Source organism: Echeneis naucrates, chromosome 21, assembly GCF_900963305.1.
Source record: "Echeneis naucrates chromosome 21, fEcheNa1.1, whole genome shotgun sequence".
NCBI classification, from domain to species: Eukaryota; Metazoa; Chordata; class Actinopteri; order Carangiformes; family Echeneidae; genus Echeneis; species Echeneis naucrates.
The window spans coordinates 12,997,459-13,022,542 of NC_042531.1; the positions used below are offsets into that span (position 1 = coordinate 12,997,459).

Consider the following 25,084-nt stretch of genomic DNA (forward strand, 5'->3'; position numbering starts at 1 on the left):
CTACTTAAAGAAAAAAAAGGGGGGAAATGCACTTTCAAGCCATTATTAGCCCACCTAATAATGTCTGTGACTTGAAGTGAAGTTAAGTTAGTCAAAGTAACACAAACAAAAAAAAAAAAAATATATTCAATCCTGACCATTGCAGCTTGGTGTTGTAGTTGGCAGGGCAATGCTGCAGTGTCATCATCACCATCGGAATCAACCCAGTTTCTAATCAGTCAATATTTTGATGGCTCAAGGACATTGTGTTTTTTTTTTTTTTTGGGGGGGGGGGGGGGGGGGGTATATGACACTAAATCCTTCGGCCGTAGTACATGTGCTTAAAACGTCACAGCATGGGGAATATTGTGTGCTCAAGATCACTGAAGATGACGCTGAAGAAAAAAAAGAAAAAGCACACTGCGTTTAACAAAGCTCTGATATAACAATTGTCCTGGTTAATGAACTGCTGCTGTTTTCAAATCCAGATTGAAGTTGATGGCACATGAACACTTTGGATCCAGATGGCCACGGCAGGATGAAAGGTTCACTGGTTTCACTGGTAAGTTAAGAGAAGTCTTGACATTCTCCTCTGACCTGTCTGCTCAATAAGCCATTTGAGCTCTGTGAAATGCAGCAGTTTAAGCATGATTCGTTCCTCACATCCATCTTGAAATAAAAATGGAAAACATCTGGCAGAAACGTATATTTTTAATACACATAAATTGCCCGCGTCTGTGTTAAACATTGGTTCTTTATGAAAGTGTTTTTTTGGTTTGTTTTTTTTTTTTTTGTCCCTCAGGACAGAGGGCTGAGGCAGCTTTGTGGCTCTGACTGGGAGACGTCTTCTAGCAGGTTCCACTGCCCATTCTTCTTCTGCAGATCATTTAGGTTGATAAGTGGTAAGAGGCGTCAAAAACACTGGAAACTACTGCTTTCCACACCTATGTGCTGTGCATGTGCACAGACACTTTACAAACTCATATTAAAAGCAAAACACATCGTGATGCGACACCACATGTTGAACAGGACTGCCAGAAAAACAGTAAACTGTGAACAAGCGTGTAAGGTTTGGCTGGGTCAAAGGAAAATTTCTATTTTGGTTAAATGAAAATCACATTTATTGTCCTCTGAGATAGATAGCATTTGCTGATTAATATACCCTTACGGCGCAGATGTAAAGAATGAAATGTGACATGCATTGTCACTGTTGTTGCTGAGCTCTTAGGAATCCGGGCTGCTTTCGTCGAAGCTACGAGTGGTGTAGCCTGTGTGAGTTTCGAGTTTCACAGCGGGGAGCAGTTCCAGATCTTCTTAAGCCCAGTGTGTATCCACAGCAAGGTTGTGCAATTGCCTGGTGACAAGTCCTATTCCTGTTTTTCCTGCCAGGTAGTTCTGGATGTTTTGGCCTTTAAAACTTCATGCACACCATGCAGAGACATGAACACACACACACACACACACACACACACACACAAACTCACACTCACTCACACCCAGTTCTTTCTGCTACACACCCATATTATAAAAGTTATTCAGGTTTGTTTGAAGCACTGCAGAAATCTAGTATCAGGTAGGATTTAGTATTTTGGCACTGATGCATTTAATGTAATGTGAGAAGCCGGGAAAAATGTCAATGCACTTTAGAGACAACTGGCATAATGTCAGTGTTGGAACAATGGAGGCGAAGTAGTATAAGTAGGTGGTGCAGCCAAGCTTGAGAATCTGTGGGGGATACTGGTGTTTTGTCGTTGCACTGACATGGCTGGTTATCTGATTCTCTGTGGTATTAGCCAACACACTTGGCTGATGCAACGTTTATAATGGTAGGATTATAAAGATAGCAACTTTAATATTTTATACCGTATGCAAATAAAATGGCAAACAAACAACAACAAAAATGCTGAGCAAATGAGCTCAGTGTTTGCAGGTAGCTGCAATCAAAGCTGCAAATTTAGATTTTCTGACACCCTGTGACATCCTAACGTTGGTAAGGAAGACACATTGCAGAGACCTCTGTTGTTTTGTGGTCAGAGCGCAAGCAAGGTCGCCATATTCATGTGGGGAGGAAATAGGACTGTGGGGGAACTTCCATTTTCCTTCCGGTGCTTAGCCGCGTTATGCAGCCATGTCTCATGAGGAGCAACACTGAGGTGAACAACATGTACAGACGCAGACACCCAGAGAAAGGCATTAAAGCCAAAAACACCTCTCTGCAGCTGCATCTGACCCCAGATAAGGCAGTGGGGGAGGTCTGAAGATGAGCAAAAGCGTTAAGGAGACAATAAAAAATTTTGCAAAGTTATCAAGCACTTCAGTGCATGCGTCAGTTGCTTCTTGGGAAGCCAGACTGGGAGAGCAGGAAAGAGGCCAAGAGAAACAGTAACCGAGAAACTGACAGAGAGAGAGAGAGACTCGGGAAGTGAGCGAGAGGGATAAATGCATCTGACACAGGAAGATAGAGAACGTGACAGAAAGTGGCTTTTGTAGAGCAGTGCACACCTGCTGATCTGCTTGAACTGTGAAAATATACTGGGAAGTGAGATTCAGTTTCAGGGCTGTGTCGAAGCAGACAGCCACCGGTTCACTGTAGGAGCCTGGCATTGGGATGTGAGGATACAGGCACTGGTGGTTTGACATAAATGGATACACAGCTGCAATGAACTGAACTGAAAACAGGAAATAAATGAGAGAAAAAAAACAGCCTTTTTTTTCACATAGACAAATAAAGGGAAAGAAGATTCATCAATCCATTGCTAAGTTGAGTCTAATCTGAATGTCAGCCATAGACTGAGAGGCATTTGTGATTTCTGTCATTTCCAAAAATAGACTTGAACTGTAATTATTTTTTTTTTTTTTCAGCATTTTTAGGTTGACTCTGTCACAGCTGCCAATCGTCCTACAAAGTTATGTTCGCTGTTTTTTCGAGGGTGGGACCTAAAAGGGGTCGACCAGAGGAGTCATGTTCAAAACCATCAGAAGTGTTTTAAAGGCCAAATTCACATACTGTAAACCAAAGTGGAAAACTAAATGTCAGCGTTATCCCATTTGCATCACACTGACTGCTGCTGAATGTGGGCCGGGGAGACACAGCGTGTTGGCCCCTCCCTGTGTTTTTCTACATGTAATAATCAGTCAACATTGCACTAAACTCAAGTCCACGTGCTACCATAACACCTCAGTTGTCGACAGTGAGGGTTTCACTCAAAGTTGTTACTGTACAGTGATGCTGACGAGTCATCAGTGACTATTTCTCTGCTTCTCAGTAGAGGCTGGGGCAGAATTCATTACTCAAACTGAGATGTCACTGCTGTGAATACGGCCATTGTGATGTTAATGATTTGTGAAAAAGAGGGAGCGAGAGATGATACTATGTATGTAGAAGGTATATATATTTTGAAAATTCAACCAAAGCTTCTGAGCTAAAATAAATGAAATAAAGGTGTTGTGCTTCCTTTCCCTTGTTTGGAAAGTTGCCAGATGAAGTAAAATGAAGGTTATAGACGGACAGATTACTCAGCGGTAGTTAGATCAGTTCTTGCTGTTAACACAGGCTAAGTGCAGGCTAATCAGTATATTACACATTCAGCTAACTTTGCAATTCAAGGAAAAGGCACAAAGACAGTCATGCTACCTTTGTCAAACTAATCAATGTTTCTTTTTTTCTTTTTTTCTCAAACGTCAGTGCTTCTCTTGTGGTTGCAGGCTCTTGGGTCAAGAATGGAGGAGACTCAGATTGAAAGACTGACACATGTCTTTCCAGTGCTGAGGCCTACATGGCTTCCAGAGCAAGGGTTAGGGTTAGGACTGACTGTGAAATCATCCACAGTGATTAGAGGATTTAAACCCCCTGAGAACCGATTCAAGGATAACATCAATTACCAGTTTTGTGGGTTTCACATACATTTTTGAAGCATTGCAATGGAAATATTGTTTATTCTCTGAAATGTTCAACTATCACAATTTTCAGGGAGTGCTAACAAGAGCCGTGAAACACTGGACTGATGACTTCTGTTACATGAATTGAATGTCCTTTCTGAAAGCGAGGCATACAATCAAGCCATTTAATAGCTGTAGGCTTTAAAATCAGCATTGTAAGTGAATTCATAAGCGTTCAGGCATAATGTTTTATGATGCAGCATTATTCTGTAACGCAAAGCAGTCCAAAAGCCAACAACCAAATCGGAGGCCCCAGGGAAGAGAAAAGAGCGGCCGGACACTTTTGCAGCACAGGAACCTGGAACGTGGATGACCACACGCACCTTTAGTAAACGCAAGGTTAGCAGCCACACACAGGAAGCAGTGGGTATAATAGCAAAAGGGTCATCACAGTTCCCGAGCTCCAATTATTCTGTAGCATAACTAAAAATATTTAACCATCTTGACGCAACATTTAAGGGAAATCATTTTATTTAACAACCAAGAATTATGCTTTGAAACTATACAGCCATGGTGATTTTTGAATTTGTGAGGCAGTAGAGGCATTTACTGTCAGTGAAAGCACTAAAAGGATGGTGAAGCATCCTGAAAAATCCCCATAAAACCTCTGTAAAACCAGTTTGTGGAGATAGTTGGTGTGTGATGGTCAGGCATTGATATATTACCTGTCACACTGGTTTAAATACCTGGTGGATTTGTTTAACTCGCCGTTCACAAGTTACAATCGGGACATGCTGCTGTTCCTCTTCCTTTGAAATTGCTGTCATCAGAAAAGTCACCATATGAAACAGGATGCTGTACTGTAGTCTAGCTGTGAATCAGGTTAACATTTGTTTTTTGTGTTTTTTTCGCTTTTTCAGCTTTTCAGTCCTCAGATCATAGGAAGAGGGTTTGAGTTGTTCCAGTTTCTGCTGCACGGTTTTACGAGAACATGAGATGCTGTAAAGCCTGTTTATTTAGGGACGTATTCCGCTTGAGCAGCCATGTGTTCATCCACTCTACGGTGATTGCAAGTTCTGTACAGTGTCTTCAAATGGATGGATTTCAATGGAGAGAGGGTCATGAAATTTTATTCATTCAACAAGTCAATGGTGTCAAATCACTATAAAATGAAACCGGTGGTTGGAACATCATTTATTTTCATTTACATTTCAGGTTTTCGTTCTTTTAAAATGTTTGAATGCATCCATGGCCTAGAAAACTTTGTGTCAGGTAAACCAAGTGGCTATAATATTATTTTCCTCCTTAGCCTGTTCTCTCTTCTCAATGGGAAGAATTGAAGGCTGTCGTTGTTTGTCATCTGGACATAATGCTTTTCTTTTCTTTTCTTTTTTTTTTTTTTTTGCATTTTGTTCTTTGTCGCACACCAACACAAAGAGAAAGAGATGTTCATCATGGCTACTTCTTCTTTCTTTCTGCACACTGTGCCACTTGATGTCTTCAGATGCTATCTCTTACTGCCATCCAGTGGTGACTCGTCGCTATCAAACCAGAGCAGCATGCCTTTTAGCCTTTGACTATAACAAGAATGCATTTAAAGTGTTTATTTCTAAACAATATCACTTGCAATGACTATTAAATTAAGCTTAAAGCAAAACATAGCAGCTTCTGTTTTTATTCCTGTTATTATTGAGTGTTTGCAGATGCTCTGAGAGAATTGAATTTTCAATTTGTCCCAAGTGACTTTTTGTGTGCTGGTTCATTCAATTCTGTTTTATTCATATTCATTTATCTCTTCCGTTTACTGCAGGCCTGTAAGGGAGCAGAGACACCCCACTCCCATCTCTTCAGTGTGTCCATGCTGATTCCGTTTCCTGCTACACGCTGTAGATGGCAGCAGTGTAAAGCAAACCTCCCTGCGACTCAGGTGATTATTCCTCCCATCCCCATCAACTTAATAGCGCAGTATCAAAGAACATCTCGGGCAGCCATTAATAACTTTCGAAAAGTCCTCTCCCTGTCTCATCTTCAGGTCTCACTTGACATGGTTCAGCCTCATTTGAACTTTTGACCGGATTGCAATTTGCAATGTAAGCCATCCAATTTTACAACACCTTCACAAGGGCACTCGCTAACAATTATTCATCACTGCTGTGCAGGCTCCATGGAAAGTGTATGTGTTAATGTGTGTACGTGTATGTGTGTGATGCTGCAAGTGACACAGTAACATTTGAGGGAGAAATCACTTCAGTCCACACAGAGACTCAAACACCCGTCAATAACACCGTTAATTAAAGCTGTATGAAAGAACATACATTACAGTTTTACTCTCTTGATCATCTGCAACTTGAAACTTGGGCAGCCAATTAAGAAGAGCAGCAACAAAATGGAGGAGCATGGTCCAAATAGCCAAACTCTGCTGTATAAGAGAGCACTGACAGCATCTGTGCTCCAGAGACATTAGTGCCCCAGAGATTCACATGACTGATAATGATATTTAAAGTCTAGCGTCACTTCAGTGAATCACCGTGTTTCTGAACTCTTGCCCTGCAGTTCACGTTCATGCTTGGAAAAAAAAAAAAAAGAAAGAGAAAAGAGATGCATCGGCCTCAAACTGGTCCGGTGGTTTTGGGTTTTGAGCAATTCCTCACAACCTTCATAAAAATGATCCTGCTACACTCAGTGGACAGTGAGCATTCGTCAGCAAACTCTGCAGTGAGATGTGACTCGATGGAAGCCAACGTCTTCCCTAATGGGAAACAATTACACACTTGGTGGCTTCTTCACTGACTTCTGATGAGACTCATTCACTGAGGAAATGGCCACATAATCATGTGTATGTAATGCACTAACGCTGCTTATTGCCCACTGAGTCAGACTCATGCCGAGCCACACAGAGTTTGAGTTGACTCTTTAGCTGCTATGTGAGTTTGATGAGAGGAAATATAGGAGAGAAGAAATAACTATAATAAGTATGCACTCCGCACATTCTATTGCTGTGTACTTATCTTTTTAAGTGTGCACAATGTCTCCCGTGTGGCCTCCAAAAAAATAACTCCCTTTACTTCTTCTTTCTCTGCTACTTGGGCTTCTAAAATAAGAGTCCATTCTCCTGAACTGTCAGCAGCAAACACAAGCAGCAACAAGTGCAGTTGCTGCTCTGCCCCCCACAAAAAATAAATAAATAAATAAATGAATAAAAACCCCAACAACCAAGCACAGAAAAAAACTAAACCTGGCTGCAAGAGAGAAAAGTTGAATAGAACTGAAGTGAAACAAACAAGGTGCAAAAACATCAGTATGACAAGAGAGCACACCAAAAGAAATCTTACACACTTAAAATCTAAAATACGATAAATTGAAGTGTTGATAAAAGGATTCGGAGTTCGCACAAGCACGCATGATGACCACCAGGAGAATACCAAAATGTGGCACTTCCTAAATGATAATCACCATCACAAATACAGAGGAGTACTCTTCCTACACAAATACAATGCCACATTATTTTAATCTGAGAAATGACTCTTACACACACACACACACAAAAAAAAAATACAATTGATGCAGAAGCTTTTTTGTGGAAGCTTTCCACAAAAGGGTCTGTTAACAATGAATGATGATGAACAGGAAGGTGGGACATGCCGCTGATTGGATTTTTTTATCAGTCAGTATGCCAATTGATGTGCCATCTCTGTTTATCTATCCACTGTCATATATGTGACTTGAGAACAGCCTCCAGCCTGAGATGTCAGCTGACATAGATACAAATCAATGGCAATCTACGCCTGCAAACCGTCATCATTACGGTTTGTTCTTGTCATTATGGAATGAGAATCTGTCCCGGACTCACATCTGATCGAAAATGATTGATGATTCTATGAATGCACTTTTTTTTTTTTTAAATTGACTGTGATTTACATTCTTAATGGAATAAAGGCAAACATAGACAATCTCGGGGTCTAATTTGTAATCTTACAGAACTGTTGGTTGTCAGCGTTTACAGCAATTAGAGCTTGCAGCTATACTGGTATTGATTCAGTATTCCCTCACTGTGTAAAAACACTGAAATACTCAGAGGTGTTGTGATAGTCTTTTAGCCCTTTCGTTGCCTTCCTCAACTGCCGCATTATCGATTCAACAAACCATTTTGTTTTGACAATAACAAATGTCTTTAAGTGTGTGTGTCTACCAAATGGAAATCCATGATTTATTTATTTATTTATTTATTTTGAAAGCATAATTTCCCTCCTTTCTGCCCTTTTGTTTTTGGAAAGTTAGGGACACACAATGGCATAAGAACAGATCTGAGGTAAGATCTGCCATCAGACAGTCTTTTGTATAAATGCATATGATTTAACTGTTGCTTTTGCCTCGCTCAAAAGAGGAAGCAATTTTGTGGTCACTGCTGGCTTTCATGTGTTTCAGGGAAGGATATTAAAGGACCAGTATGTAAGAATTAATGGCATCTGGGAGAGATGCAGATTACAAATAAATAAATACACCAAGCATGGAACAAAACCTTTTGAATAACATAAAAACATGAAAAACCCCTCTCTGTTGAGCCAGTGTTTGCCAGTGCTTTCTTTCAACTAGTATATACATGGAAAAGCAAAACAGTAAGCTCTGTGGAAGAGGACCTGCTTCCATTGAAGACACACTAAAAGGCTCATTCTAAGTTAATGAAAAGGAATATGAATATTAGTTTCACTTTCTGCCATTAGAGCCCGTTAAATTCTACATACTGGGCCTAATTTATGTTTTTTATTTTCTTTTTAATCATATGACACATCTCCAACAACCGGCAACTATTTTATAATACGCTATTTTCCCAAAAGTTAAGCTCTCATTAAGTTCCGTTATTTGGCACAATGCTTTACGTTTCAAAATATATTACAATTATTTCCCACAAATAATAATAAAAAATCTAATCAAGCATAAAAGCGGTATAAACTGTGTAAAAATTAAGAAATGGTTAACCAAGGGCATTAGAATAAATAGCATATCATCACTGGAGGAAACGTATTTCAGCTGTTAACTTCTTTCATCTCTGCAACATGTGGCTGCGACAGTTTATCTTACTGAAGGTTTATCTAAGTGCTATGCTGCAGGGAGAGATTGCCTTTACTTGCACAGCACCAACAGAGAAAAACAATGTGCCGCATGATAAAAAATTGCTTCATAAGTCTCACATTGTGTGTCTGGCATCATTATGAGGCACAATAGCCTCTGGAGGGCCTCGGCTTTTATTGGCGTGCCTCTTGCAGCAGCAAAGTCTCATCCATTAAACAAATCAGGGGGTTATGTATTAGATTAGCTGTACAGCAGGCACCGGGGAACGCCTAGAAGAACACATGAAACGTCGTCTCATTCCCTCTCATAATCCCCTTGAATAAATTACCTAATTGACAGCATTAGGGTGATACTGTCAGAAGGTGGCTCTTAAAGCATTATGCATAATGAAAATACACAACGTTGCTAAATTTCATTTTTGGTATTAAAAATGATAAACGGCAGTCATTTGGGGCATATTTATAGTGAAGCCTCTCCTCATAGAAAGCTGCCAGATCTCATTTTTCTATATTTCTTAATAAATTTGTCGCGTCAGTGATATTAAAAGCTAATTTCTGCTGAGAAATGTTTAATAAAGCTTCTGTGTGATAGGAAGCCAATGTCACACCGAGTCAGGAAAGTAGTTGGTGGCAGGTTGGATTGCCCTCACCACCCACTGTGTTGCTGTACTGGTGTTGTGACCTATGAGGTGAGAACTGGACTGCCCCCCACTGGTGAAGGGTCAATACTGCAGAGGAGGTTCAAGAAGTGGCCCCCCTTACAGTTCAGCATGGTACTAATTCTGCGAACCAAGCCAAAACCCAACCGAGCCATTTGACTTTCTTCAAAGTGAAAATTACCCGCATCCCATTTTCTCAAAGTGTTAGGTATGCTTGGCTTTGGGAAGTTAAGCTCACTGTTCCAGGATCAGGAAAAAAAACAAAACAAAACGAAAAAGCAGCCGTCCAGGCAGTGTGTGTGTGGGCAAGCTGTGTGCATCCCCATTAGAAGAAAACAAAAGCCTTGAATAATCTCTGGGGAGGAGGGACCTGCCTGTAGCTAAAAGAAGGATGTTTATGGACTGGAAGTAGATGAGTGCTCAGGCATATACTTTGATGTACTGTAAAATTAAAAAAGAAGGTAAACTGCCTCCTTAAGTCATGACAAACGCCTGCTTTCAGAGGAGCATAAATATCATACTTTCATCTCTTAAAAGACCTTCCAGTTGAGGTATTTCAAGTTTCTTGCTTGGCTTGTTCTGCCTCTCTTTCTGTGTGTGTGAGAGAGAGTGTGCGTGAAGAGTCAAGTAGGGTGGCTGGTGGGTGGGGACAGTCAGAGTGCATGATTTCTCTCCAGATGTGTGGACATATTGCATCTCCAGGAGGCCTTCACCCTTCTTCTAAAGTGCAAAAGTAGGTAGCAGCTGGTTCAGAAAGTAATAACCTTTTGTCACATTGTTTCCCATACTCCCATTATCGCAGTTATTTTTTTCCGTTGTCACAAAGTCACTGCTTTCAAACTGTTACAAATAGCTTAGCGAGCACAACAATATCACTATCTAAACGTTCTATTTGACTTTTATTTGTGTCATTTACACCGAGCCAGCCCCGAGGGGAAATGATTACCCTGGGTATGAAGAGATATTGCCTTCAACAGTCATGCACACTGATAAGTGAGGAAAAATGGAAAAGCTCTGCTTGAGAAGGAGCATGGCAAAAAAAAAAAAAAAAAAAAAAAAGCATGGCAAAAACAAATTCCTTGGGTTATAATTTTGTTGTCAAAATGCTGTTTCTTCTTTGGCTAATTATATTTTATCACAACCTTTAAAAAAATAAAGCAACTGAAAGTAGAAGGAATTACATTTCAACAAATGTCAACAAATCATCAGAAAATGGAGGGATGGGTCCCTTTAACTCTGACAATAAAAAAAAATAATAGTAATCTGTTCTAGTTCCTCTTCACTCTTCAAATGTGGGGCGGACAGTTTCAGTTGAACGCTGATTAAACTTCCTGTGCAAAACTTGCGCAAAGCGCAGGTGAGGCCTCGTAAGCGGCATGCAGCTCCATTTTCCACTAATTACACCTCCGCGCTCCCCCTCTGAGCGCTCATCGCCACCGTGCTCCGGCGTGACAGGTGCAGCGGAGTCAGACGCACCAAAATTCAAGGGCTTTTTGGCGTCCAGCGCCGGCCAATGCCTGCGCGGATGGGGCCGGCGAGGGCGGGGCTTTCACGTGATGGTCGTGCACCTGCGCCAATCGCAGCGTCCGCGGGAGGAGCCAACGCGGCTTGGGAGGTGTGTCCGGAGGAATACGAGTCTACAGCTGCATACTGTAATGGCATGAGTGCCGCTTTATACTGTTTAGACAAGCTTTACTGCGCGCCGCGCTGGAGACTTCATATTCGGAGCGTTTCTGCAATTTCTGCGTCGGTCACGCAACAATTTCAGCCGGCGGGCACCGACGAGAGAGTGCGGGGAGAAAAGGGGCAGAGCGAACTGCAAACTTAGTCAAAAGCGACCAAAGTCTCCCAAAACTCACGAGGCTGAAGAGGTTTGCAAATTAAAACGCAAACGCTTTCATATCTCTCCTCTCCGGCTGCTCCCCTCACCCAACCGACCTCCCCCCCCCCCCCAAAAAAAAAAAAAAAAAAAGAAATAAAGCAACGGATACGCCGCTGGAACATGTGAATTTTAAAGGTGGATAATTTGCCAAGCACAACCATGAAAGCAACGACCGCCCCGTGCTGCCTCGGCGTCCTCCTCACTTGCTTCTTGTTCGGGTCGAGCTCTTCACAATCAGGTGAGTGTTGGTCGCCATCAGACGGTGCGCACTCAGCACAGTGGCGGATCTGTCCATTCAACCTACTTTTCCCCCTATTTGTGTTGTTTTGTTTTTATGTGTTTGACAAAAGGATTTGGGCAGATCCGCTCCGCTTGTCCTGTTGTGATTTTTTTTTTAACTGTTCATCTCGGCTCATGGTGTTGGGAGGAGAGCCTTCAACAGTTAAGATTGGAACAGGGATGAGTGGCCGCGAAACGCAGGTGATACTGTGAACAGATTGCAGGTTGTAGCGGTGGATGTGAATCCAAGAGGGGGCCACTTGCTCTGTCTCCTTCGTGCACAGAGCGGCACTGTTGAATTTGGAGAGAAAGGGGAGCATTTAATGTCCACCGCCACACGTGTCCCCTCAGACTGAGTGTGGACAAACAGAGGAGGAACAGTCGCGCTTTACGCCTGGCCACTGTGTCTTCCCTCCTGTGGATACACGGGGCCGAGACTCTTTTTGTAAAACTTCCCCCTCCACTGCAGAGAAACAAACAAACTGTGACAATCAGCTGTGGCGAAGCGTTTGTGTGTGTGTGTGTGTGTGTGTGTGTGTGTGTGTGTGTGTGTGTGTCCGTCCCCACACACACTGTCCCCCCTCCCCAGTTTGTTTGAAATAAGATAGCGGACTCTGTTTAATTGTTTAACAGCGTTGTGGTTAAAAAAAACGTTTCCATTCCAAGAACACCAGCCTAACCTCATCAGCTGAAGTTTAAAAGCCTGCCGGGGGGGTGGAAAGTGTACTTGTTGTGTTTTGGGCGCGGATCTGTGTGAGTCTCGCACCTGTGCAAATGGAGATAACTGGGGAACATCCATCCATATGCTTTCTGTAATCGGGATTCGAGCAAAAGCAGATTACCGTGAAATTGCATTAAGGCTTACTGTGCGGTCCGCACCAACCCTGCACTTCAGCGTCAATCAGTGTATGGAGCTGGCAGCGGCAGTACCGTTTGTTCAGCAGAGAGGCGCTCTTTGTGCGCAGGGACTCATCTGTGAGCTCAGCAAGCGATCCTGTGTGTGTGTGTGTGTGTGTGTGATAGAGAAAACATTATCATTGTCTTCACCATCCCCATCATGCAAATAAGATTCAGGCAGGAAAAACAACGGAAATAAGTCTGTACGTGCTCGCCCCCTTTATCCTCTCCACTGCCTTAAGGGATGGTCACTATGCCATCTCTGTGCAACTATTTATTCAGAGCCTGTAATGACGTAACTGATATGGGAAGATTGGATTAGGTGAAAGGAGAACTAAAAAAAATTGCTCACCCAACCACAGCATTCAGTATTTAAAGCATCAAAGTCATTCTATCCCTCCGTTAGGAAATCTGCAGTGGATGTGAAATCGTGTATTTTATTTCTTTTAGCTGTTTCCATTCGCAGTCAAACGGTGCCTCACATTTTTTCAGTAGTTCACGAGTCATTATGAACGAGTAGACGCTTCTCTCATTGTGTTTTGCTCATCTTGCTGCTATAAGTCAGACGACTTCTTTTTTTTATAAGCACATTTCCATTCGCACAGCTTGTTTTAACGGGATAAAAAAAAAAACCCCAAACAGATTTCTATTCACTTCATGCCTTTAAATTTAATCTCCTAACCAGAGAATGCGCACAGGCCCACCACTGAAACCTGTGCTTAATAAGATCCGCGTCCATGGGGCCTTACAGGGAGCAGAGGGTGATTGAATAAAAAGGCGCTTTTAAAGAGAGTGTGTGTGCAGACAGGGATGCGTGTCAGAGCCTTGCTCTGTGTAATAATGATGAGAACGCATTCAAAATAATTATTCCCCACTCATATTTTTTTTTGTATTTGCTGCATCGCTTTTGTAAAGACGACAGAGCGGTGCGTTCAAGGCACATTTGAATTTGTGGACTTCAGTCTTTCGCTTGTCCTTGTATATTTGGATCTCCAATCTAAACACCGTCATATTCATATTAAGACTCAGAGAGGTTACATAATCGACTTCAGGAAATTAAACAAATCGCTTTTATTGCCCCCCCCCATAAAATGAATATATATATTACATACATACATATTATTATTATTATTATACATATAACATATGACTATGACGTCGTTTAGGACTAGCACACACTCACAATAACTAATGTGAAGGAGGGAATCCAGCATGAAGGTGTCAGTGGTGATGGTGCCGTCCCAGTGAGAGCCCCGAATCTTATTTGGCAGTTAAAGGAACACAAACAGAGACACACACATTAAAAGCCGATTATATAAATATCGGGGTGAATCTGCGTAAACGCGGATTAACTTCCGACAATGAAAGGATGGAAAGGAATTGAGAGAGAAAGTCAAAGTGTGTATGTGTGTCACATGCGCGTGAATGCCCACCCGCTCTGTATGCACGATTTTTTTCCCCCTCATAAGCTGCTTTGATAAGCGCTTGCGTCTCCTCTAATGAGCCACTAAAAAGGTAATTCTCCGTGATAAAGCGGATAAATTCATGTAATTCTCGATAGCATTCATGTTGATTTGACATTTCCCTAAAATGTCACCTTTTCGGTACCTGTGGAATTCAGAGACCTCTCATCATATCTCCACATTTCCATGTTTCTTATTTAGTGCAGAAAATCTCCTAAATCCTGTAACTTTCACCAGCCCACGTAAAGGACCAAATGTAACATTGCTTAGACACAAATATCCCCTAATAAGACTGGAGTTAATGGGTTTTCATAAAAACAGCAGGGGACATGTCAGCAAGATGCTGAGCTTGCCACGGGGTCCCTGCACTGCACACGGCTCTTCATCTGGCTGCTGCTGTTTGCTGGAGCTGGAGGACAGAGGTGGGAGATAGACTGCATCCAGCTGTCGATGCTGAAACCCGTGGCCATGTTCCAAAACTCTATCAGTCTTTATGAATACTCATATTCTGTGCACAGCAGTCATGCCATCTCATCCCAAAAGCAGCTACTTGTATAACGCGCATGTTTGTGGAGTGGGTGCTTTTCCAACGAGTGTGATAATGTAGATAACTTTATCCTGAAGCAGTTTGTTCTTTCCAAACTCAACTTTGACTGTGAAGGTGGACGAGTTTCTCTCTAGAACAGATGAAGGGTAATTTGGTGGTGAAAACCTCCCATATACTCCGGTTTTATAGTAGCAGCCACCGTTTACTGGATTGAAACTGACAGTGCGCATCCAGTGTGTGGCTGATATGAGTCCATCGTATATCAAAATGTTTACAACGGGTCAAGTGAGACACACAGAGACAGACAGAGAGAGAGACTCAACTAAAGGAAACATGAAAATGTATTATTTCTATCCTTTTCTTTTTCCATGCTGTAGGCTGACACTTCTTGTACGCTATTCATCAATGTTTATTTCTTCTTCCCCCCCCCCCTTCCTATATTCTGAAGTATTGGGACAGAAGTATTTGGTGGCCCACACAGCTCTTCTTCACCACAAAGCCCTCCCACAGTCATATCTTGCCATGCTGTTGGCTGTTAAAGGAGCTTTGACCCTCCACCGCCAGCAGGGTTTTTATTAGAAGAATGGCCGTCTTTGATTAGGTGCTGTTACACTTCCAAATGTCGCATAAGGGAGTCTGAATCTCTGTGCTTTTGGCTCCTCGACGTTTGCAAAGCAACATCTGCTAAACTAATATAATGTAATCCCAAATTATACCTTTCTTAACTAAATAGCTGAGATGATTCTATTTCGCCCATCTTTAGAAGGAAATGTGATTATTCAGTTAATATGGATTATTAAATGCAGATGATCATGTAATCTTTGTTCCCTTTATGGTGAGGCTCCATAGAGCTGCCCTTTGTTCGACAATGGTAAAAGCTAAAAGACATAACAGAATCCTATTGTCCATATGTCACTGACTACTGAAAAAAATAGACTTTTGCTGCAGAAAAGACATTTTAACCATTTTTATTATGTTTTTTCTCTCCTGGGGATGTTACCCTGCAGTCAGATAAAGAATAAAAAGCCTTCTGTTTGTGTAATTCACACTGTGGTTTCGTTGTAGAAAAGTGGAAACCATTACGTTTGCGATAAATCTCTCCACTTCTCGACAAACAAACTGCCTTTGGACCACTGGCATCAATAATGCATGTGTAGCACCCATAATGCCACCCAAGAATCCCTAATGAAAAATCACTCTAATTTTCCAACTGGGACTGACGGTGTGTGTCTGTGTCTATGTGTGTGTGCAGCTGACTCAAGAGTGAGTCTATGACTTTATTGTTTCTAATGATGTTTTTTTTTTTTTTTGTGTGTGTTTAATCTGCTGTGAGGTTACTGAATTGTTCTTTAATTACTACCACAGGGACTCATAACTTTTATATTTGTATCATAATCCTCAAAAGTCTATTTGATTATAGATGACAAAGGCACCTCAATGTAACTACTTCATTCTGGAGACAGAAGCGCTGACACTGTTTTTGAAATTTGACGTGTTAATGGGCTCATAACTAGTCGGTCTGTCTGCAGCCAGAGCGCGTGATTGGATCATATCTTTTGCGACCTTTCCAAGTACAAGCTCCTCATTTATCACCTGCATTTATAGATGCATCATGCATGCATGTATGTACACATGTTTTGCCACGCATCACTCTCGGCTCAGCTTTTCAACGTCCTCCTTGGGAAGGATGTCATAATTGGATTGGAGTGTCACCAGTGCCTGTTCATGCTTAATCTGGCCAACTGTTTATCATATGGGGTTTTAAAATGCAAATTCTATGTTTGAGGCTTGGTTTACAAGCAATTAGGCGACTGCAGATTTGATAAGGTTTGCTGGAAATGGAATGCTTGCCACCGTTTTACACTCCCTCTATGATCCTCCGTTTTTTATGGTTCGCCTTATTGCTATTGGTAAATTGAATGAGCTTTGTGTTTGAGAATGAAAAGGAGCTGAGTGAGAGAGAGCTATGCAAATAGAAATAGTGATGGCCTCTGTGCAGCACAGGCCCTGAGTGGTGAACACGCATCCACCAAACTCCTTCATTAACAAGGTAGTGCAACAAACGCTCATGTACACAAACGTTGTCCTGCTTGATATCTTTTACAATATACCACAGCTAGTTAAGACAGATTGGGGACTAAGTTTCAGTTGCGGGGAAATCTATCCACTGCGATTTAATTGGGTTGTCAAATATATATTTAGGGCCACCAAAGAATAGCTTGCGGCACAAAAAATGCTGGAATTCTCAGGGCATCTAGTAACACTCAGCCAGTGCGGTAACGCAAACGATACACAAAGAACACTCAAAAAAAAAAAAAAAAAAAAATAAGAGGACAAATGATACAGATGTCACTGCTTAGACTTATTCCAATCTATCTAATTCATTGTTAGTTTTTTTTTTCTAACCAAACAAGCAATTACATCCACATTTTACATTTAATATTCCAAGCATGTATAGTTTTGTTGTGACATCCACGCAATACACTTCACACAAAATATATTTTACTTGGCTTCACATAATGTCGTCCAGTGTGCCTCACACACTGACGCACCCACTCCCACAAGAGTCAGTCCCAAACACAGACATCCACGCACCGCTACCATCTTCACTCTGAGCCATCACTCTGAAGAATAAGGCAAATGTGTGGCGTCCTGGCCCCTTGTAAGCCTCACTCTTGTGTTCACTCAGCAATGTAGTTGTCGTGGGCCCAAGCGCATCATGTATGTCTGTCAGTTTGTGAGACTTTTGATCCCCTTTGTTGCTGCTGCTACTCTTCTCTCAATAAACCCGTCTGTCCTCCACATCCTCCTGGAGGGCTTCAGGAGACTGTCAGACACTAAGCCATTTGACAAGCGCATTTTGAGGGTTTCAAAATGTGGTGACAAAGGTTCTGGCAAACATGCGCACGCAATGTGTGCGTTTGTACGTGCCTGTGGTGTCTGTTCTCCCTAGTGCTTGTGTGTATGGCTGCATGGTTGGGGGGGGATAGAGGGTGACTGACAGACTAACCATGCTCCAGAGACACTCTTTTTTGCTCCATAGTCTGCTTGCTCGTCTTCCTCTGCCCGCCCTCTGCTTTCATTTGTGGCTTTGTATGCCTCAACATAATGCAGGAGCATTAAAATGACAATGGAAATTATGGCTAATCTTTGTTAAGACACACTCATTACCGCCATGTTTTACAATTAGAGTCCGATGATAAGAGTCGGTCTGCAATGCTTTTTTTCTCTCTCCGAGGCGACAGCCTGACATATTGGAGTGATGTGTTTTATTCTCACTTTTTTGTGTTTTTTTTTTTTTTTTCTCTCTATTCCTGCTCACAGCTAATAATGGTGGCGAACATATGAAAGGATGATAATAGGCTGACAACTTGGGCATGAAAGACTAGCTCTACCTTCAAACGAGCTTTTCATGTAGTTGTGTGTGTGTGTGTGTGTGTGTGTGTGTGTGTGTGTTAAAGGGCTGATTTCTCTCGACTCACTCGCCCTCTCTGTCTTTTTCCTCTTTTAGTAATCCCCTTCTAAAATATTCATAGCTAATCTGCATTTACAATGTAATTACAGACAGGCTTTGAGTGATATCGGATATGGCCGGCAGAACACAGGCTTAACGCAAAAATGTTGATTTGGTGATGTCTCTGTGTGAATAAATACGAAACAGCCTGAGGACATATAATATTTATCATAATTTTTAAAAAATAATTCTTAACCCTGTCAGTCAATTAGCTTGTACATTTGGAGCAAGAGTCAGTGTCAGTCTTTTCATGTCCAACATGGTTTTATAATTTATCATAAGGGCCACTGCATGCAACGTTGCTGTGCACACAGTTGTTGTGATATCTTAAGCAGAATAAAATATGTCACAAAGACAGCTCTCCTGTCTCTCCTCTCTCTTCCCTGCACTGCTTACGCCCCATTCTCCATCTCCCCATCTTCCCATCATCTGGCTTCCGTTTAGTGCTAATGGAGCAGTGTGCCCTATATGCTGTTCTTGCAGGTCGATTTTTCACTTATGTTCCAGGAGAGTTTTTTTTTTTTTTTTCTTTTTGTGGGGGCGGGTTGCGTCCTTTTAAATGAAGCGCTTGGTGTTTGTGACCTGTAATAAATGAGTTTGCAGTCAGTCATGGCAGCTGTAAGGAGACATCTGGGAGCGAGAGAGAGAGAGCCGAGATATTCAGACTTTAGTGGGAAACAGTCTATGTGAGGATGCGAAATGGCTGCATCAAAAACTTGCTATCACTTCAACAAAAAAAATAGTATTCATAATGTCGTTGTAAAACCTTAAATTACTGAACAAATGGTGCTATCGGAGAAAATCTTATCTCACCGCATATAACGAGGATGAATATTAAAACACAATATTACCACAGGATACTGTGAGAGGAAGATGGAAAATTAAGCACAAGCACAGTGCAAATGATGGCTGAAGAGCATGGGCATATAATAAGTAAGTCGTGGTCTGAATATTAGTCAAAATATTATTCATCAAGCCTGTGCTGAAATAAGAACTAAACAGGGAGAGCAAGTGGATGAAACAAAGCTTGTAAAGGTAAAAATAATGAACAGTGTTATTTCTCCACCTCAATTCCTAACAAACATAATCATCTTTATTTTATGTTTGTACTTTGGGTAAAAGGCAGTCACCTTCATTGGCTTTAAATATTTTGACAGACTGCCAGCGTATGAAGACATTTGTTTCTTTATTATTCAATCAAATAGAACAGGTGAGGGGAGAGAAAGAACAGGCATTTCTTATGACACTGTAATCATTGATTAATTGATTTAATTTTTTGCCACAATGGCCCAGTCCTACGTTGTACATGCATCCCTGTAACTCACTCATTCATTCCTTCATGCTCTTCTGCAAGCCCACTGACTAGCATTAGTACCATACATGGGAGTACAACAGAGTACAATAGATTTGTTTACGGTGCTGCTGTCACGCTCTTCTGCTCTGTCTTGTCTATTGTGTTCTGACGCTGGCATTATAATTCATTACTTTTGGGAAACATTTCAATTTCAAAGAGCAATACTTTATCAACTTTACCCTCCCCGGTAGCTAAAGCAAGGGAATTGTAGGTGTAACGGATGGTGTAGGCCGCTCTGAAGCCTCGTCAAACCCTCCAATAGAAACTCTTTTCTCATCCACCATCTTAGGCCCCGAGCATTAAGTGTGGTCAAACTCAAAAACTTTTTTTTTTTACTTTTAACAAAGAGGACTGATTTATAGGGAAAATGATCATACAATTTTACTTACAAACATTATTTTTGATTGAAGAAATATGCTCTCAATCTATCCACTTTTTCTCTCTAATCTCTTTTTTGGTTTCAAACATATTCTATTTGATTGAATAATAAAGAAACAGATGTAACTCTATAAAAGGGTTGCTCTGTTAACTGTGAAGGATTAGGTAAATTCACCAAACTAATTTTGGAGGTTTTGTATGGAATATTGATTTTGTTCCTAGGGAGAGAGCATTAGCAAGAAAATCCAGGAATCTCAGTACTTGGTAGTGTAATCATACAGTCATTAGTATTGATCAACAGCACTCTCAAAGCTTACATTATGGCCATTTATGCCTCTTTAACATCAGCCAACGATACATCTGACCACCTACAAAACTCCATCTTTTGTGTGGCAGTAAGAGGTTTAGTCTTTTTAACAGGATTAGTTCATGGCTGGTGGCCAAAGCATGACAGATAAGAACATCTTCTTTTTGTTCTTTTTGTGTGTGCAAAGGTTTTCATGGATCTACTTTCAGAATAAGAGTACCTTAAAGGAAATGTTTGGTGCTCTTGTCTGTGTAGTGTGTCTGCGCTGGTTTGAAGCAGCAGTCACCTTGCAGCAAAGCAGAAATAGTGCACCTCTCTTTCCCCTGATGTGAAGGTACATAAAGCACAGGATGAGAGGAGGAGGAAAGGCAATTGACCTTGGCTGCTTTTGGGGGCTGGCTATACAGCCATCCGGATGAATGCTATGGTTCTGCAGCTTGGCACAGGGAGAGAGGGAGAGAAAGAGATAGAGAGAGGAAGAAAGGGACAATGCAGCATGGCAGTTACTATTCAGTGGAGAAAAGGATCTTTTTTTTGTTTGTTTAAATTAAGGTGCAGTTCAAGTTAAATTTAAACGATACAGCAAAAAAAAAAAAAAGGTCCTGGAAAGTCGTATTTTTGGGAACATCACTTTTAAAGTCATTTAGTATGGATGGATGCTGGAATGTATTTAATTTATTTATTTATTTATTTTTTTAAAGTTCAGATGCACTGCAGGAAGCCTAACATTGTGTGTGTGATGGGATGGGTATGTAGCATGATCGTGTGTCTCAAAATGTGAAAGGAGCTGACTAAGTGCAATTCAGGTCCAAAGTCAACCCTGCCATTTTGCCCCGCTGTGCTAGGCTGTTAACCTGAGACAGGGATGCTTTATCTCAGCCAGTTCGCGTGTGTGCGTGTAAACACATGGGGGGGTGCACTGTACACTGCGCTGTTTCCAGCCCCCCCTTTGTTCCAAAACCTCTCTCCCACTGAGAGACATTATCCCCCGTTGGCAAGGTGAATCTGGTGCTGATATAAGATTATTTGTAGCAGCCAGAGTGAGACAGAAAAGAACGTGGGGGGGGGGAGATGGGAGGTGGGGAGGGGGAAAAAAAAAACGAGCTTCTCCTAATTTTAGCTAGAGAAAGGCAGCAAGGGTGGCAGGGTGCACAGGAGGAGAGGTGTCTTTTGGCGGGGATGGGACATGGGTGAGTGTCTTGGGAGCCTTCGTTAAAGTGGTCGCGATCAGAGGAGCTGGACAGACAATTAATCAGCAGCAGCCCAGAGGGGGAGCTGGGGCTCTGACAGGGACACTTCATTCTGCACAGGACATGCACACACACACACACACACACACACACAGATATGCTGACAGGCTTACTCATAGCTTCTTCTCACCTCTTTCTTTTTGCCTCTGTTCTCGTGGCTTATCTCGTTTCCTCCTCCTTGTCCTCCTTTCTTCTCTCTCCCCCCTACTTATGCTCCTCTTTTTGCCACTCCTCTCCTCAAACATGTGTTTAGCTCCCTGAACCTCTTGATTAGAATGGGAGTCTCTTGACCTGACAGCTGACTCCAAACTCTGTTAAAGTTTCCTGTGGCTATAGATGGGGTTGGGAAGGTTGGAGGAGAGGAGAAATAGGGTGAGATAAACTCCTGTCTTCCCTGCACTCATCCTTCCATTTCTGCCTTCCCAACCCGCAGTTTCTCTCTCCCCCATGGCAGGTGCCGGATGATTGATGGATTCAGATTTGACATAGCCCAGATCACCGTAGGGCGTTAGCAAGGACACTGGTGAGATTTAGCCAGATGCTGGATGGAGAGGGAGATGGGGGAAGTAGAAGACAAAAGAAGGGTAGGAGGGAGCAGTCAACACTGTTGACCATCATACCTTGATAAAGCTACCGGGGGGGGGGGGGGATTTCCATTGGATCACCCTGTAGCTTTTTTATTTATTTATTTATTTTTTGGACACAGCTCACTTTTATTTATGACAACGATTTAAAATGGTTTGAAACTCTGAATTTTAGATCATCCTAGCTCTGCTTCTTCTTCCAAACTGCGACTTATGAAAATGAGCATTACGGCTGTGTTTTCAGACAAAGATATTTGGCACAGACAGGGATGTCTGATCATAAATGTACCTGCAGAAAGTCCAGTGAATGTGTGTCTACAAGTTGAATGGAGTGGTGGCCGCTGCGTCCCTCTCCAAGGGGGGTCCTGGTTCTCCCAGTAAGCAAACACCCACTTGACATGGATCCAGGCAACAGGGGAACAAGGCCCTCAGTGTCCTTCTGCTCCAAGGGCTTTGTCCTGGAGGAGGTTCCCGCCATGGCTCCTGGCTCGAAGCTTCACGTGACTTGCCTGGAAATGAGGGAAGCACTTGTCTCATGAACATTGTCTGAGCAAGGATGGGCTCTTTCCAAGCGAGACCCAAGCAAAACTGATTCAAATATGGTGTAGTCCACACTGTACCCCCAGATGGGGAGATGTTTTATTTTCCCCAAAAAAGTTTTATTCTTGAGACAAAGTTTCCATGCGGCATCTTCCTTCCTTATAATTGTAGCATGGGGGTGAAATTCACAGTCTCAGATGTAAGTCAGACTTAAAGAAAAACAGACTAAAATCATGTCATAACCAAATTCAGACCTGTAAACCATGAACATTTCAAAACAGTGAGATGGTGAGGTGAAATATTACAGATAATCGCAGAGCTCTCTGCGTGATTACTCCTTTGTTTTTTACATTATCCACACATTGCTGTACTGTACGTGTGAACACGTGTTACTTCTTTTTTTTTAACTAAATGTATTATTTCACGCAGCACACAGCCGCGTTAAGCAGTGATTAGCATCTCACAAACAGAAGGTTCTGGGTTTAGGCCTTACTGTGTGGAGATGACATGTTTGCCCTGCGCTGCCTGCTGTGTGAGTCCTCTGTGGGTATTCCGTTTTTCTCCCACTGCCAAACACATGCAAGTTTAGGTTTATTGGTGACTATTATGTGTAGGCCTGAGTGTGAGTGTAAACGGTTGTATGTCCTTATATGTCAGCCTTCAATAAACTGACGACCCATCCAGGGTGAGCTTCGCCTCACCCAATGTCAGATGGGATTGGCCCCTGCGACCCTGACGGATAAGCGGTATAGATCATGGCTGGATCTTTCAATTCTTTAACCACAGCTCTTGCTTCTGTCGTTCCAGGGGGCCATCATCATTTTTCAAGTGCTCAATTTTCCCCTTCAATACCAAAATACAAGGCTGATGTTTCAAGCTTCATGCACGCTGAATCAGAATCTGCGGCCTTTCACGTACAGGCAAGTTTGCCTTAGTGTTTGGCCCATAACACTAGTGATGATGAAGATATAACGACCGGAGAAATAAAGGGGTCTTTGATTGTGGAACTCTCTAGTTTTGTGTGACTGGACAGCCAATGCCAAAATGAAAAGAAGATGATGCTTTTGCAGCTTTTTCATTTCTAAAATGAATGATTCAGAAATTCCACCTCTGCGCTGTACCTGCCTGACTTAAGTCCTCCCAGTAAACAAGCAGATTCCTCCGCTCAGTGCTCGGTGCTGGCAATATCTCCTAATATCTCTGTCTCCGTGGTGATGAGCATATTGTGTATGTTTCGCCCAGCTGTCTCGGAGCTGTGTCTGGCTATCTGAGGTGTAAACACACCAACAACAGGTATCTTCTGCTCTCACTCTCACCACCACCTACCATACGACAGGTTTTTGCTCCCTGTCTGATTTGACAGAAATGTGAAGTCAATAGGATGAATAAAACATACCTGAATCAGAGCCCTCTACCCTGGAAATGTCGAGCTGTCAGTATAGCTTAATGGGAAAACATAGGGCCGGTCCCGAGGGTCAGAATGTTGATTGTGCAACACCTACACACCCAGTCAGTCGGTTTATTTGTATCTAATAAATACACAATCTCTGGTTTGCTGTAGTTAAGGTTGTCACCTGTTGACACAGCCAGATGTATCCAAGCGTTTTTTTTTTTGTTTTTTTTTCTTTTACGAACTAACGTGGCTGTGATTTATAAGACCAGAGACAGACTGTTTTATCTTCAGGTTGAGAATGAAAGTTGTGCTTTTTCCTGCCTAGGCTTCTTTGGTTTCTATCAAGACTTTGCTGTGTGAAAATGTGTCTCTTACCATTGTACAGTCCCCCTACTTCAGGTAATAGCTTCCTTAACCTTGCGCTGAGTTATGTGCATTCCATTGTCTCTCACTGAAGAGCTACCATTTAACACACATTACTACACATTTTACACAACAGTCATTTCAGCCAGTGGTGGTGGTAACTAACCCCTGCAGCTAATTATCTTTAAATTAGGGCTGAGGTCTAGGTTTAATTAGGCCTAGCCACGAGGAGGGTTGAAGCTCCACACTAACTCCGGAAACTTCAACTGCCAAACCTCATCAGCCTAATGGAGCCTCAGACATGGAGGGCCCTCAGGGGCCTGACAGGCTAGTCTGACTTTTGTGTGTTAGCCTAACTAAGTCCCCCCCACACACACACACACAAGCATATACCCAGGGACACACACATACACTCCTACTCAGACAGAATGAAGAGACATGAAGTTAAAGCAAGACAAGTTGTGGAGCAGTAAAACCTTTTTAATTGCATCATTTAAATAACTATTGGGGTATATCTAAAGGATTTAAATCCTTCTCTCCTCTGTTTCTTTCTAGACTTCATTCTTAGCAAAGAAACAGTCCAACTACTGACTGTGAGTCAAAAGTGAAAGTGATTTTGAACTTCTCAAAAAGCAAACAAACTCCTAAATGGTGCGTTGCCGGTCTTGTTTAGATATCACACATGCACATATCTCCCCTCATTCAGCAAATCTGTGATGTGAATTGGTCTGCTGCTTCTCTGTAGCC

At 42.1% G+C, this 25,084-nt stretch overlaps 1 protein-coding gene across 2 annotated transcripts in view; it reads left to right on the plus strand.

Moving 5' to 3' along the window:
• Positions 1-11,250: 11,250 nt before the first annotated feature.
• erbb4b (erb-b2 receptor tyrosine kinase 4b) overlaps positions 11,251-25,084 on the plus strand; it is a 265,152-nt gene continuing 251,318 nt past the window's right edge. For both annotated transcript variants that reach the window (XM_029530171.1, XM_029530172.1), the window contains exon 1: positions 11,251-11,706. In XM_029530171.1, the coding sequence (XP_029386031.1) occupies positions 11,628-11,706 (79 nt within the window). In that variant the 5' untranslated portion in view covers positions 11,251-11,627. The remainder of the gene's footprint in view (positions 11,707-25,084) is intronic.